Genomic DNA, 13,812 nt, shown 5'->3' with positions numbered 1-13,812 from the left:
TTTACATGCAAGCACATTTAATACAATACTTGTTTTTTAAGCCTTGTTCTTTAGTGATAATGATACAAAATTTACAAAGAAATGCAAGGTCATGTTTCATAACTTGGAGGAACGGCTCCACAATGTGTATGGAGATACATAATTTGCTGCAAGCTGCCTGTCAGCTGGGGAAATATAATTAAGTACATTGTTAGCCACAGGTGATCGGCGTTTGTGATCGGCACTAAAAGGCATTAATTGGCGATGGTGATAACGTACCTTTTCACTACGTACTTTTCTAATTGTTTGGTACTACTGGGTGACCGATTGACACATTCCTCGATAGGAGGCTAAATTCTCCAGCCTTTAGCCAACTCTTAATGGACAAATTCAAAAAAATGCGAATATAACTTTACAACCCTAAAACATACAAACACACACATGCAAACATTTGAAGGATATTGTTCATAATTTTTTATTTCTCCACAGCGGTTGTTCTCCAAAAATCCACTGTAAGTGAGCTGATCCATCGCCCTGAGGAGGCCGTAGTGCTGTGCCACACCCATGCTGTAAACGATCAGCGTTGCCCTAACCACATGACAACACACCTGCAGCGCCCTCAGCACTGTGACTCACAACTCACAGCAGAGAAGACATCAGAAGAACCAAGAGGATCGGGACAAAGCTGCGTCTCCGACGGAGAAGGTCCTGGCTCTGACGAACACATGGAGAACCACGGGCATTTTCTCCATCTGTCTAGCTGCCATGAATGTCTGGAGCTAGAGAATAGCACTATTCTCTCAGTAAAGTATGCTTCAGCAGAGAACATTTCAGAGTATGGCGACTCCCTACATCTGGATGGTGATGATGACACTTTGGAAGACTTTGAACATGACACCAAAAGTTGTGACCAGTACAAGAAACCTCCAAATGTTCTTGTGTACACCAATGGCAGCAAAGAGCGTTTTCATGCAGTTCAGCAGGTTTTAACTGAGTGTCTAAACGTGGAAAAGTACACTATATATCCCCTGGAGCCGCAACAGGCTTTAAGTGAACCCTGGATGGAAAGTACAAAACTCCTGGTGCTCGCAGAGGAGGAAGTTCTCACTCCCCAGCTTCAAAAACAATTTCTGAACTACCTGAGCCAGGGTGGAAAAGTCCTCGGGCTCGCATCCTCCCTCTGCCCGACAGGGCTCTCACTAGAAAATAGAGAGTGCTCCTACGGGCAAGTGCGGAGGCTGCGCTTCACACAAAAGGACGACACAGAACTTGAATTGAGCGTGTTAGCAAGCGGGAAGGTTTATGTCTGCAATGTCCCTGGGCAGGGAAAAATTGAGCTATGGGGGGAACTCAGTGATGTTCCTCATCAAAAGGATGTGGTTATTGTCAGTGTAACACCCAGAGAGCACGGAGGGGAAGCTGTCATGTGTCAGGTAAGGGTATATCTTCAAAGGTAATGATGGATCATATGTTTTACTTAAAAGGGTCACGATATGATTTTTTTTTCTACATGTAAAACACTTCTTTTTAGTCTACATAACATGTATTGATGGTTCATTGGCAAAATGTAGCATAGATTATGTTTTACAGGCCATCAGCCGCATTCTGACTGTCTCTTCAGAATGTCGTTTTTGTGGGCTGTCTTATACATGCCTCCACTTCGACTGTGTCTTCTCCCCGTCAGCCATGTTGTAGTTTTTAGCGCTTCAATATGGAGTCTAGGGCAGCATGGTGCAGAGGGGTTAGTGCGTCTGCCTCACAATGCGAAGGTCCTGGGTTCGATCCTGCGCTTCAGATCTTTCTGTGTGGAATTTGCATGTTCTCCTCGTGAATGCGTGGATTCCCTCTGGGTACTCCGGCTTCCTCCCACCTCAAAAGACATGCACCTGGGGATAGGTTGATTGGCAGCACTAATATGGTTCCTAGTGTGTAATTTTAAGTGTGAATGTTGTCTGTTTATCTGTGTTGGCCCTGTGATGAGATGGCGATTTCTCCAGGGTATACGCTGCTTTCCGCCCAAATGCAGCTGAGATAGGCTCCAGCGACCTCCCGCAACCTCGAAAAGGGACAAGCGGTAGAAAATGGATGGATGGATGGAATATGGAGTCTACTGGCAGATAAATTTTAGAACTATACGCTACTTTGTATTAAAAATGGCAAACCCATGTATCCTGTATGAGATACCAGCGTTCTGACCACTTAGCTAAAACTACTGGCGACCCTCCACACCGCCAGGATTGTTCTTGAAGTTGACAGACCTTTGTTACACTTGCACATATTCATGAACAAAATTATTTTTTAAATGGGGGATATTTTTGCATTGATATTGCTGTTGTGTTGAGTACAGTTCAGATGTCTTTTTTCAAACTGTGTTTTCAGGGCAGCTGGAGTTGGTGGATGGTGTTTAGGTTTTGGCAGGGAGGTGTTGAGGTTTGGGAGCCCCTCAGTTCCAGGCCCCCCTTAGGTTTAGGTGGCGCTGCTCCTGAGTCTTCTGTGCAAAGTAAATCTAGGCCAAGTAACAAATCCAATCCAATCTGAACCCTAAATAAAATAAACATTTAAACAATTTGTATTGTAGGATTTTGCAATGCAACTCTGAATGACAGGTGACAACAAGCGGCAAAAACAGATAAAACAATGTTCGTCAACATTGTTCAATTATTGTGACGTCTGTCGAAACGAAACGTTTTAAAGACATTAATTCCATTGATCGCTTTATTCAGCAAAACAGTATGTTTGTTGTGACCACACCAAAAACATTAGTAAAAACTACTATCTAGCAATACGAATAATTGTCTGCATTACAAACCACATCAAAACCAACTCTTGTCATCTGTCATATCAACAGCAGCCGCTCTCTTTCTCATTTGCGCTAACGGAAGTTCAAATTAATCAAGGATGTCAAACATGCAGCCCATTGGCCTGACACGGCTCGTAAAATGAGTTTGCTAAATGTAAAAATGAGCTGCATTTTTAATTAAACAAGCTGCTTTTCTAAAAGTGTCCACTGGATATCACAATAGCAATTCTGTTAGGCAAGCAAATAGTTCATTCCAAGGCGAGCAAGTATACCAAGCACGAGGTATACGGTAAAGCGGGGATGCGAACTCCTCGCCCTCGACCTAACATAAAGCAAACCGGAGTAAAATAAAAAATTGGTAACCCTGCTTAAAATATTGCATGAGACACTTTGATGTAGTTTTGTGAATATTGTCTTTTGTGCAAATTTAAAGAAAGTGAAATTTATTGTGTTTTTTTTGTTCATTCCTAGATGGCCTGTGACTAATTATTTAATTGCTTTGTAAATACACTGAGATTCTAAGTTTATTGTGTTCATGGTGTTTTTGAAACTACACCAATTTTTTCCTCAGAATTTTCAACTTACTTGAAGTGTTTTGTCAAGAAATTTGTCATATGTGCAGTTTCATAATCTGCGTGTTGTATTTTGGGCCAAAGTAAAACAAAGAAAACAATCTGTAGTTGTCGTAGTTGATTTTTTAAGTTATTATGCCATGATATTACCAGTCAAGCCCACCTGGGAATTGATTTTCCTCCATGCGGCCCTTTATTTAGGGATATTCCGGGACCGGTAAAATTTTGAAAAAAATTTCAAAAAATACAACAAGCCATTGGGAACTGATTTTTATTGTTTTTAACCCTTTTGAAATTGTGATAATGTTCCCCTTTTAATGAGTTTGACACCCCTGTATTAGACTCAGCCACAGGTGCGTTTGTTGGCCAAACAAAAAGTCGGACAACTCCAACACCACACTTAAACTGTATATCCTTGTATGTGTATATGCTTATTCTATTGTCATTTATTAAGAATGCTAATGTATGGATAATAATTATGATATGCTGTTACTAGATTACATACACGTTAATAAAAACGGTATAGTTTACATAGTCACAGTAATGTACACGTTGGCCATGCTTACATCTCATTGTGCAACATGCCAATGTTTTACATTTTCATCATAAGTGGGCCCGATCACTTATTGGTATATTAGAAAATAATAGTTTCATTTTAATACTAAGACATTTAACTGGTCTTGATGTCAGGTTTGTGACTAGTTTGCTGCTGGTATGGCTACAGTGTGCACGTCTGATGTTGCTCAAAAGTGCTCCACTGAATGCTCAGGGATTTTTTTTTAAATTGCTCAGACACATGAAAAATTAGAGGGAACATTGGTGACCAATGGGAAAAACGTCACAAATTGGGCAAATTCCAAACAACTTGTTTGGAGAATGTATGAAGGATGGCAAGATTGATTTATGATTATTTCCACTTTGCTTCCATGGTTTGATTTAAAACTTTTGGGACTTATGGAGATCTGGTTAAGAGGGGAGGAGTATTGTCACATATGCATGATTGATTGATTGAAACTTTTATTAGTAGATTGCACAGTTCAGTACATATTTCGTACAATTGACCACTAAATGGTAACACCCGAATAAGTTTTTCAACTTGTTTAAGACGGGGTCCATGTTAATCAATTCATGGTACAAATATATACTATCATCATAATACAGTCATAACACAAGTTAATCATCATAGTATATACATTGAATTATTTACATTATTTACAATCTGGGGGGTGGGATGAGGAGCTTTGGTTGATATCAGTACTTCAGTCATCAACAATTGCATCAACCGCAAAATGGACATTGGAACCGTGTAGGTCTTACTTAGTAAGATATGTACAGAGAGCAGAGAACATAGTGAGTTCAGATAGCATAAGAACAAGTATATACATTAAAAATACATTCGATTATTTCCATTAGGTTATTTACAATCCGGGGAGATGGTATGTGAATGGAGGAGGGTATTTGTAAAGGGTTGAAGTTGCCTGGAGGTGTTGTGGTGCATGTACAGTAGATGGCAGTATTGTCCTGTTTAGGAGTGTCACAACATTGCTGTTTACGGCAGACAAACTGCTTTACGGTAGACGAAAACGTGACTGCTGTTGTGTGTTGTAACCGCGCTGGGAGGATGCTAATGAAACTGCCTAACAATAAACCCACATACGAAACCAAGAACTTGCCCTCGATCATTCTACAGTTATAACGTCATTGGGCAGACACGCTGTTTGTATCGCGGGAAAGCGGACGTGAAAACAGGCTGTTCTCACTCAGGTCCGTAGGAGCTGGAGGGTGCGTGGCCTCCAGCTCCGCCTGAATTTCGGGAGATTTTCGGGAGAAAATTTGTCCCAGGAGGTTTTCGGGAGAGGCGCTGAATTTCGGGAGTCTCCCGGAAAATCCGGGAGGGTTGGCAAGTATGTGCACAAATTTAATAAAAGACATGGCAACATTTAACATGGCCTATAGCTTACTGGAATGCGCTGTCTTTGTCGTCCGCGCTGAAGCAGCCTTTTTTGGTGTCGCAGTTGAGGAGACGTTTTCGCTTTGACTTTTGTCTCAAGGCTAGTTGCCTCTGGGCTCGGGTCGTCTACTTCTGTGTGTTGCGGTCCAGTCTTTCACAACCTGTTGATGGTGGTGGATTTCTGTTCCTTACGGCAGCCATTTATTTTTTCGATGGCCAGGTCGATTGCCTTCGGCTCCGGGGCCACATTGTGTGCATTTTGTCATGTCCTGGAATGGAACTAAACTTTACTGTCTTGATGAGGGGGAGTGCATAACAAACAAAATGGCTGGCTAAATGATTGTGTGAGTTTGTTTGACTTAAAGGGTTCATATTATGATTTTTCCCCCCCTAAATTTGTCTAAAGTTTTGGTCCACATATCGTCTACTTGACATGTAAGGTTGGTGCCGTAGTAAAATTTAGCATAGATTTTTTTCACAAATCGTCCTAATGTCGCTTTTTGAGCATCCCTTCAGGGCGCGCTGTTTTGTGGGTTGTCTAATTTATTTATGTGCCAAAGTCCTCTCCATCCTGTCAGGTGTGATTTTAGTAGAGCTGCAGCTATCGCATATTTTAGTAATCGAGTCGTCTATCAAATATCCCGATCGATTAAACGAATGGATTATATTTTTGCTTAATTAGGCTTGACTATACATGTTAAGATGTGCCCTCAATTATTGTGTTTGGCCTAATTGTATTTTCTTTCCTAAACGCTTGTTTTTGATTTTAATTATTGAAGGCTGACACGCACAGCTAAAATGGTTGATTGTGCCAATTTGTTTGTGCTACTAAAAACAGGTGCGCTCACAGCCCTTTTTGCTGTGTGGTGTGACCGCATTAACTAAGTTCTTGTATCTCGTTCGTTCGTTTGTTTGATGATTATTACACGGTTCTGCTTTAATGTTGGTTTCTGTACGTAAATCCGTTGAGCTGTTTTCAACCTGCCAACAATACATTTTAAGAATGCAATACAGTTTATTGTATTCATTGCATACAAAATAGTAATCAATGTTTATTTTGCCAACATAACATAAATTTGGGATGAAATCACAAATATAAATCAAATTAGATCAAAATAAATATTCCCTGAGAAAGTTTTCATTATATCAAACATAAAACGTGGATTAGGTAGTTCCTTTTAATACTGCATTTGAAATGTGCAACTTATTATTCGGGACCATTATCCCTGACAAGAACTTGGCACACAAGTGCTACCACTGTGAACAAGGACTTAGAAGTCTTACATTCTACAGAGACTACAGTGTGTGTGTGTGAGTGCAAGCTATCCAAGGAACTTTTGAACATGTCACGAGGGTGGCACTGGATATTGAGTCTGAGTATACCATGTTCTGTAACTTTTTATTGTTGCAATGGCCGATCGGAATTGTGGTCGCAAGATGGTTGGTGCCTGTTGCGGCAGTAATCCCAGAACCCGCTGGTAGACACTAGCTGTGAGGGATGCCGTCAAGCTGAAGAAAGAGTCCTATTGGGGCCTTTTTGCTCATGGTTTTCCAGAGGCAGCAGACAGGTACCAACAGGCCAAACGGCGAGCAGCTTCGGCGGTCGCGGACGTAAAAACTCGGACATGGGAGGGGTTCGAGGAAGCCATGTCAAACGAATTCTGGACGGCTTCGAATCGCTTCTGGACCAACGTCCAATGACTCAGGAGGGGGAAGCAGTGCACTGTCAATACTGTAAGGATATGAGGATGGTGTGCTGCTGACCTCTGCGGATGTTGTGGATCGGTGAAGGCAATACGTCGAAGACCACTTGAATCCCACCTACACGTTTTCCAATGAGAAATCAGTGCGTTGGAAATCTGTGGTGGACTCTCCTATTTCTGTTGTCGAGGTCACCGAGGTAGTTAAAAAGCTCCGCGGTGGCTGGGCTTGGTTGAGATCCGCCCAAAGTTCCTTAAGGCTCTGGATGCTGTGGTGCTGTCTTGGTTGACAAGAATCTGCAACATTGCGTGGACATCAGGGGCGGTACCTCTGCATAGGCAGACCGGTGTGGTGGTTCCTCTCTTTAAGAAGGGGAACCAGAAGGGTGTGTTCCAACTATTGTGGCATCACACTTCCTCTGCCTTCCCGGTAAAGTCTATTCAAGGGTACTGGAGAAGAGGCTATGCCAGATAGTCAAACATCGGATTCAGGAGGATCAGTGTGGTTTTCGTCCTGGTCGTGGAACTTTGGACCAACTCTATACTCCTGGCAGGGACCTTGAGGGTGCATGGGAGTTTGCCCAACCAGTCTACATGTGCTTTGTGGATTTGGAGAAGGCATTCAACTGTGCACCTTGGGAAGTCCTGTGAGGAGTGCTTAGAGTATGGGGTATCAGACTGTCTGACTTGTGTTCAGTGAGGGTTAGACTCTGCCAGGGATGCTCTTTGTCACCGATTAGACATAATTTCTAGGCGCAGTCAGGGCGTTGAATGGATCTGGTTTGGTGGATGCAAGATTTGGTGTCTGCTTTTTGCAGATGATGTGGTCCTAATTGTTTCAAGCTCTCACTTAAAATCAACATCTTCAAGTCCGGGTCCATGGTTATCGCCTAGAAAGGGTGTAATGCCAAATCTGTTCTAATACTGAGCCATCCTGCTCCATCATCTTTTCTGGCAGAAGTCAGAATTGCATCTGCTGTACAGAGTAATGACAAGCTGCATTCACAGACAATCTGTATTTATGAGTGAAAGTGTATCTAATTGTGGTGGGCTGCCACAATTGAATGAATGTACTGTAAATGAAATACTTGTATATTTGTTGCATCTTGGAAAAAGCTGTTAAAAACTAAAAGAGATGAATAGCCTGAAATTAATATAACATTAATGCCCACGAACGGTAACTTTCCAGCTGGCTTTGAGTTACAGCAAATCACATTCATACGGTTTGTCATATTTCACGTTTCTCTATCATTGTTCTCAATAAGAATTTGACTGATCCAGAACTAAGACCTCAAAGATATTTACTTTGTGTAATGATGCTAAAATCCAGGTTCTGTGAGTTATGTGTATTCCCTGTGTGCAGGTACAACTGGAAAAATCTCCGGCAGCTGAAGAGTTTGATAATTTACAAATCAACAAAGCACTACATCACCAAGTCTTGGCAGAGATCCTTCAATCTCTTGGCCTTAGTTGTCAGCAAAACCAAACACCAGCACCAAGTCCAGTTTACCTTCTGGCGACATCTCGGGTAAGACTCTCAAAACTCTTTGTAGGTTTGTATAGGTAAGTGTGTGATGGTACTCTCATATCCCGAAACGATGCACAATATTGGTTTCACAAAGACAAGTTGAGACTTAACATGAGTTAAGCAGGACTGACATGTTCGGTGGTAGAGTTGGGACTATTCCAAGGGCCCCTGACTGGCAGTTTTTTTTTCCCGTGGTGCCCAGAATTACTGACAGTACTCATGTTTTTAAGAAAACAGCCCACATATGTACGGCCTCTGATAAACTTTTCAATCCGGCTCGCAGGACGTCTCTAGATTTTTTGTTAAAACCTTTGTCAACCGAAATTGAAGCGGCTATAATGATGTGCAATGCAGTTTTCAACTTACCATGAGTCTTGAACTTCATAAACCAGACGTGAAACAAAGTGAACACTCAATTTGCCTTCATCAATAAAACAATATTCTAAAATGTTTGCTATTTTAAACAGGGGAAAAAAAATGTAAACATTATAATAAAAATATGGCTCTAAAGAATTCAGAACAATATTTAATGTTTATTCTGCCAAGAAAGTATATTAGTGTCAATTTATTAGTTATTTTTAAAAAATAAAACTTGGTCAAAGATTTCAGTGTGTGTATAACTACGTTATGAACATATTCAACAATACCACAATAATAATGATAACCGTGATCAATTTAGTCACAATAATGGTGATATGAAATTTTCAGATCATTAAAGCCCTACTCTTTTTAATGTCCTTTTCGCGATCTCTGGGTCTAAGTTGAATGTCATAGTTGACCAGCTTCTCGGTTTATGGCCAAAACAATCTACTATATAAGTGAGAGTCATGATTTATAATGTACAGTAAACTTTTACCAACTCAGAGGAGATGCAGCAGCTCACCGGCTCTGTGTCAAAAGCTGCATAAGCTAGTTACCTCTCTTTGATCACAGCATCGTTAACAGTAGTTCCTCTGCTTTAGTGATTATTAATAACAATATTGTTAATCTGTGGGTAATTTGTAGGTCACAAAAGATCTAAATGGAGTATTGTTGGCAGTTTTTGGATGTTTTAGAGGGCTTTATTGGACAAATGGCTGACTCTATTTAGCTTCATTGTTAACCACCTTGTACTTGGCATGTATTACAAATGAGATTGCATCTTACATAGGGATTGTCAATGATAGGCAACATTCCCAAAATACAGTAGGTAAGTTCCCCTTTAAGTCATATGGTTGCAACCCAGCAACTGCTACTGGTTTTGCTGTGATATCTTTGAGGATCGTATCACCTTGTTTTTTGTATGATTATGATTGAAGTAGGTAAATTACTCTTATGTTAAACTTTCATGTCACAAGGTTCTGTAAAAAACTAAATGTTTTATTTTTTTTGACGAAATGTGTATGTTTTTCTTTTGAATGTACGAGTTCCGGTTCTGTTTAAGCGAAGGAACCGTCTCAAAAGTGGTGATTTGGCACCCTTATCGGATAATACGCAAACAATACCCATCTCTACCAAGTATTGTAATGTAACACCAACACTTCCTGTCCTGTACCTAATGTGTAGTGTGTGGGAAATCTGTACCCCTCTATACTGAACCGAAGGTTTAATGCTGAAAAATGTGATTACATCATTGCCCCGCAAGTAGAGTATATAGATGTGTACAGTTATCAAAAATAAAACATAAAGTGCTTGTATTCTAAACATGTTATCTCTCTTCCACACAGGAGGCCAAAGATAAGTTTCTGCAGTGGCTAAAGTCATATACCGATGAAAATGGCCTCATCCCAATGTCAAAGGCGTCTCTCAAGATCACAGCGAGTTCTGATCTACAGAATTGTGCTTTCCAGCACGATGGTTCTCTTTCCCTGTTGACCAACTACCCTGAGACACAGACGTGGGAGCCCTTCTGTTCGGAAACCTATTGCAGTAACCTAAAAACGAGCCGACTGGGGCATACAATGCTTTATGCCGATGTAGTCACTTCAACCATGGACCTGGTAGAAGGGTAATACATTCTTTGATCACAAACAAGTGCGTGCATGCTTTAACCTCAGGATTGAGGCTTTAGTATATGATAATAAATAGTAGATGAATGTATAAATTGATGGATAGACGGATGGATGAATACTGTAAGCGAATGCATAAAAGAAACAGGATACCAACCGCAGAGTGGGAAAACTTTCAGAAGCAATGATAAATAGTATATATAAGCACTTAGTTTAGATACCTACATGGATTTTTATGTAAATGCATATGCATTTCGTAAATAAAGGTGATTGCTTTATTTTATAAATGATATACCAAGACTGCACCAGACCCTAGACTGGAGCTATTGAGCATGAACTGATGAAGCCTGCTTGGATGAGACGTAAATCTTCTTATTGTAAATAGTCAAGTTGTAGTGCAGTCAATGCAATATGAACTGTCATGCAAATACAAGTATCGGTGTAAAGCTCTATTAAATTTCTTAAAATTGAATAATTATTCAATGTAAATATTTGTCTCCTTTTAAGGTTCAACCACCATTTACCAGAGGACGCTGGTTTGATTGTGATAGCAGCGCAACAAAGTAAAGGCAAAGGTTGGTGGTCTGCACACACGTCACGTATTGTCACATCTTGACTACTGCCCAGCCATCTGGTCTAATGCATCTAAACAAGAAATAAATAAAATCCAGCTTACCCAAAACAGAGCTGCCAGACTAGCTCTCCATTGCTCATTTAGGACCGGCATTGAGATCATGCATAATGAATTTTCATGGATGAGAGTTGGTGACAGACTAGCTTGTAGTTTGTTTCAATTTTTTTTTTTTATTTATACATACCATAAACTTGCTTATCTGTATTCACAGCTTTTGCTTGCTAGTGACAGTCACAACTATGGTACCAGGCTAGTCCTAAGAGGTGCTCTCACCCGTCTTAAACCCAAAACTGATGTTTTGTAAACGACTGTTATGTATAGGACAATCACTAGTAGTTAGAGTGTCCGCCCCTGAGATCGGTAGGTTGTGAGTTCAAACCCCAGCCGAGTCATACCAAAGACAATAAAATCGGGACCCATTACCTCCCTGCTTGGCACTCAGCATCAAGGGTTGAAATTGGGGGTTAATTGATTCCCGGGCGTGGCCACCGCTGCTCCCCACTGCTGCCCTCACCTCCCAGGGGGTGATCAAGGGTGATGGATCAAATGCACCTAGTGTGTGTGTGACAATCATTGGCACTTTAACTTTAACTTGCTGGAATCAACTTCCACAATGGGATAAGCAGTAGAAAATGGATTGATGGTACTTTTTCGTCACCTATTGTTTGTCTTTGCTACACTAATGGGTATAATTTTGCAAATATATATATGTATATATATTTTAATATTGCTCTTTTTATCTTTGGTATGAACATTTTTATGTAAACTTGAAGTTATTGTTTTTTTTTTGGTTCCTTGTTGTTGCTATTTTTGTATTACAACATTTTATTATTTGACCATGTTGTACTGCAGTGTAATCTTTTGTTTTGTGATTGTGTGATATTTTTTTGCCTGGACCCCAGGAAGAATAGTCTCCACTGCGGTGTAGACTAATGGGGATCCTTAATAAACTAAACTAAACTAAACTAAACCAAACTAAACAACACAGAGGATGGTAGTATTATTGTATTGTACTGACGGTCCCTGACACAAGGCTGAAGCTTAGAGGTGACAGAGCTTTCGCCGCTGCTGCTCCCAAGCTCTGGAACGACCTACCTCTGAGTGTTAGACAAGCCTCCTCTCTTCCTGTTTTTAAATCTCTCTTAAAAACATACTTTTATTCCTTGGCTTTTAACACCGAGTGATATCAAGCCTGCAATGGCGCCCCATTATACACCTGCTGTGAACCTGTTTTTATGTCTTATTTATTTATTTTTTATCATGTTCTGTTTGTGTTGTGTTGTTTGCTCGGTTCTCGTATTATCTTTTAACCTGCCCATTGTACAGCACTTTGGCTACCCCTGTGGTAAATTTTAAATTTGCTTTATAAATAAAATTGATTTGATATTGTATTATTAACAATTATATTATTATTTTCGTCATTAATGCACATGAAATGTTCACTTTCCTACCTTTTCCGGCTAAACTTTTTTGCTAACATTTTCTTTTTCATTGATTATTTTTAAATTAGCGCAAACTTGTTTGCACTGTAGTCTGGATTAAAAAAAAAAGATTCTCAAGAGACTGAAAACATGTGTGCAAAGTATAGACAATTAGGTAGCTGTTGTGACTTTACATATATGTTCAAAAGCAGAATGCTGTTAGCTATGTTGAATTTGTTGGTTGAATGTAGGGGTGTTCCAATCCGATATTGATATTGGCTATTGGTCAGACATCAGCGAGGAAAAAAAAAAAAAATATATATATATATATATAGAAATTAGATGAAAAAAATAATATATATATTTTTTTTTTATTTATTTATTTTTTTTTTTCATCTAATTTCTCTGATACAAGGAGTCCTGCAGGTGGTTTACTTATGCTAAATGTCCTCAAATAAGCACATTGTTTTTTTATTTTCTTCTTTTTTAGTCAAGCCTTTTACAAAACATCAACATGGTAGCAGCTACACACAGCTATGCGCATGATAATACACAAGGTAGACATAAATAAGTGTCCTTTATTGAGCAAAATTTCAGTCTTATACTGGACATTCAAACAACTTTTAAAACACAATTGCATATCATTTACACCTATAACATCTACAAGGCAGAGGCGTATTGGAAAGTATGCCGTTACCAACATGTCCGCATCAATTAACTTACTGTGACTTGAGCTTACCCTGATGAATCATTGTGGCCACTAAGTCTGGCCCAAAAAACTTTACCACTCCAAAGAGCATAAGTCTATTCCAGACGGTTAATAATAAATAGGTTTATGATTTTCATATCCACCATTGTTCTCTGCTGACTAATTTATCTTAAATCAAACATTTTCCAAATTCCACACTCCAAAATAATAAAAGTATGAAGGATTCTTGTTGATTTCCTATCGGATCAATATCTGTTTTGGCCAAAACTCGATGCTCCAATATCGGTATCGAAAGTGAAAAAGTTGTATCGGGTACATATTGTTATTTTTGTATTTGAATTTTTTCAGATTTCACAAGAAGCTCCTAAAAAAAGCTCAGATTCGGTGCAGATCTGCAAAGTTTGTTGGCTGGTTGTACATATAAACTTGTCAACCCCAATATAAGACAATATTTTTTTTCTAGCCACATTACTAACAACCTACAGCTCAACAATTTGACCACAACGGAGGTTCATTATTAGTGTCGCCTT

General features: G+C 39.7%; 1 protein-coding gene across 2 annotated transcripts in view; it reads left to right on the top strand.

Annotated features, from left to right (window-relative positions):
* hlcs (holocarboxylase synthetase (biotin-(proprionyl-CoA-carboxylase (ATP-hydrolysing)) ligase)) overlaps window positions 1-13,812 on the top strand; it is a 44,093-nt gene that overhangs the window by 13,003 nt on the left and 17,278 nt on the right. For both annotated transcript variants that reach the window (XM_061898095.1, XM_061898094.1), the window contains exons 4-7: window positions 469-1,412; window positions 8,366-8,530; window positions 10,237-10,517; window positions 11,026-11,093. In XM_061898095.1, the coding sequence (XP_061754079.1) occupies window positions 469-1,412; window positions 8,366-8,530; window positions 10,237-10,517; window positions 11,026-11,093 (1,458 nt within the window). The remainder of the gene's footprint in view (window positions 1-468; window positions 1,413-8,365; window positions 8,531-10,236; window positions 10,518-11,025; window positions 11,094-13,812) is intronic.

Source organism: Nerophis ophidion, linkage group LG04 (genome assembly GCF_033978795.1).
Source record: "Nerophis ophidion isolate RoL-2023_Sa linkage group LG04, RoL_Noph_v1.0, whole genome shotgun sequence".
NCBI lineage: Eukaryota > Metazoa > Chordata > Actinopteri > Syngnathiformes > Syngnathidae > Nerophis > Nerophis ophidion.
This window is presented reverse-complemented; position numbering and strand designations above follow the sequence as displayed.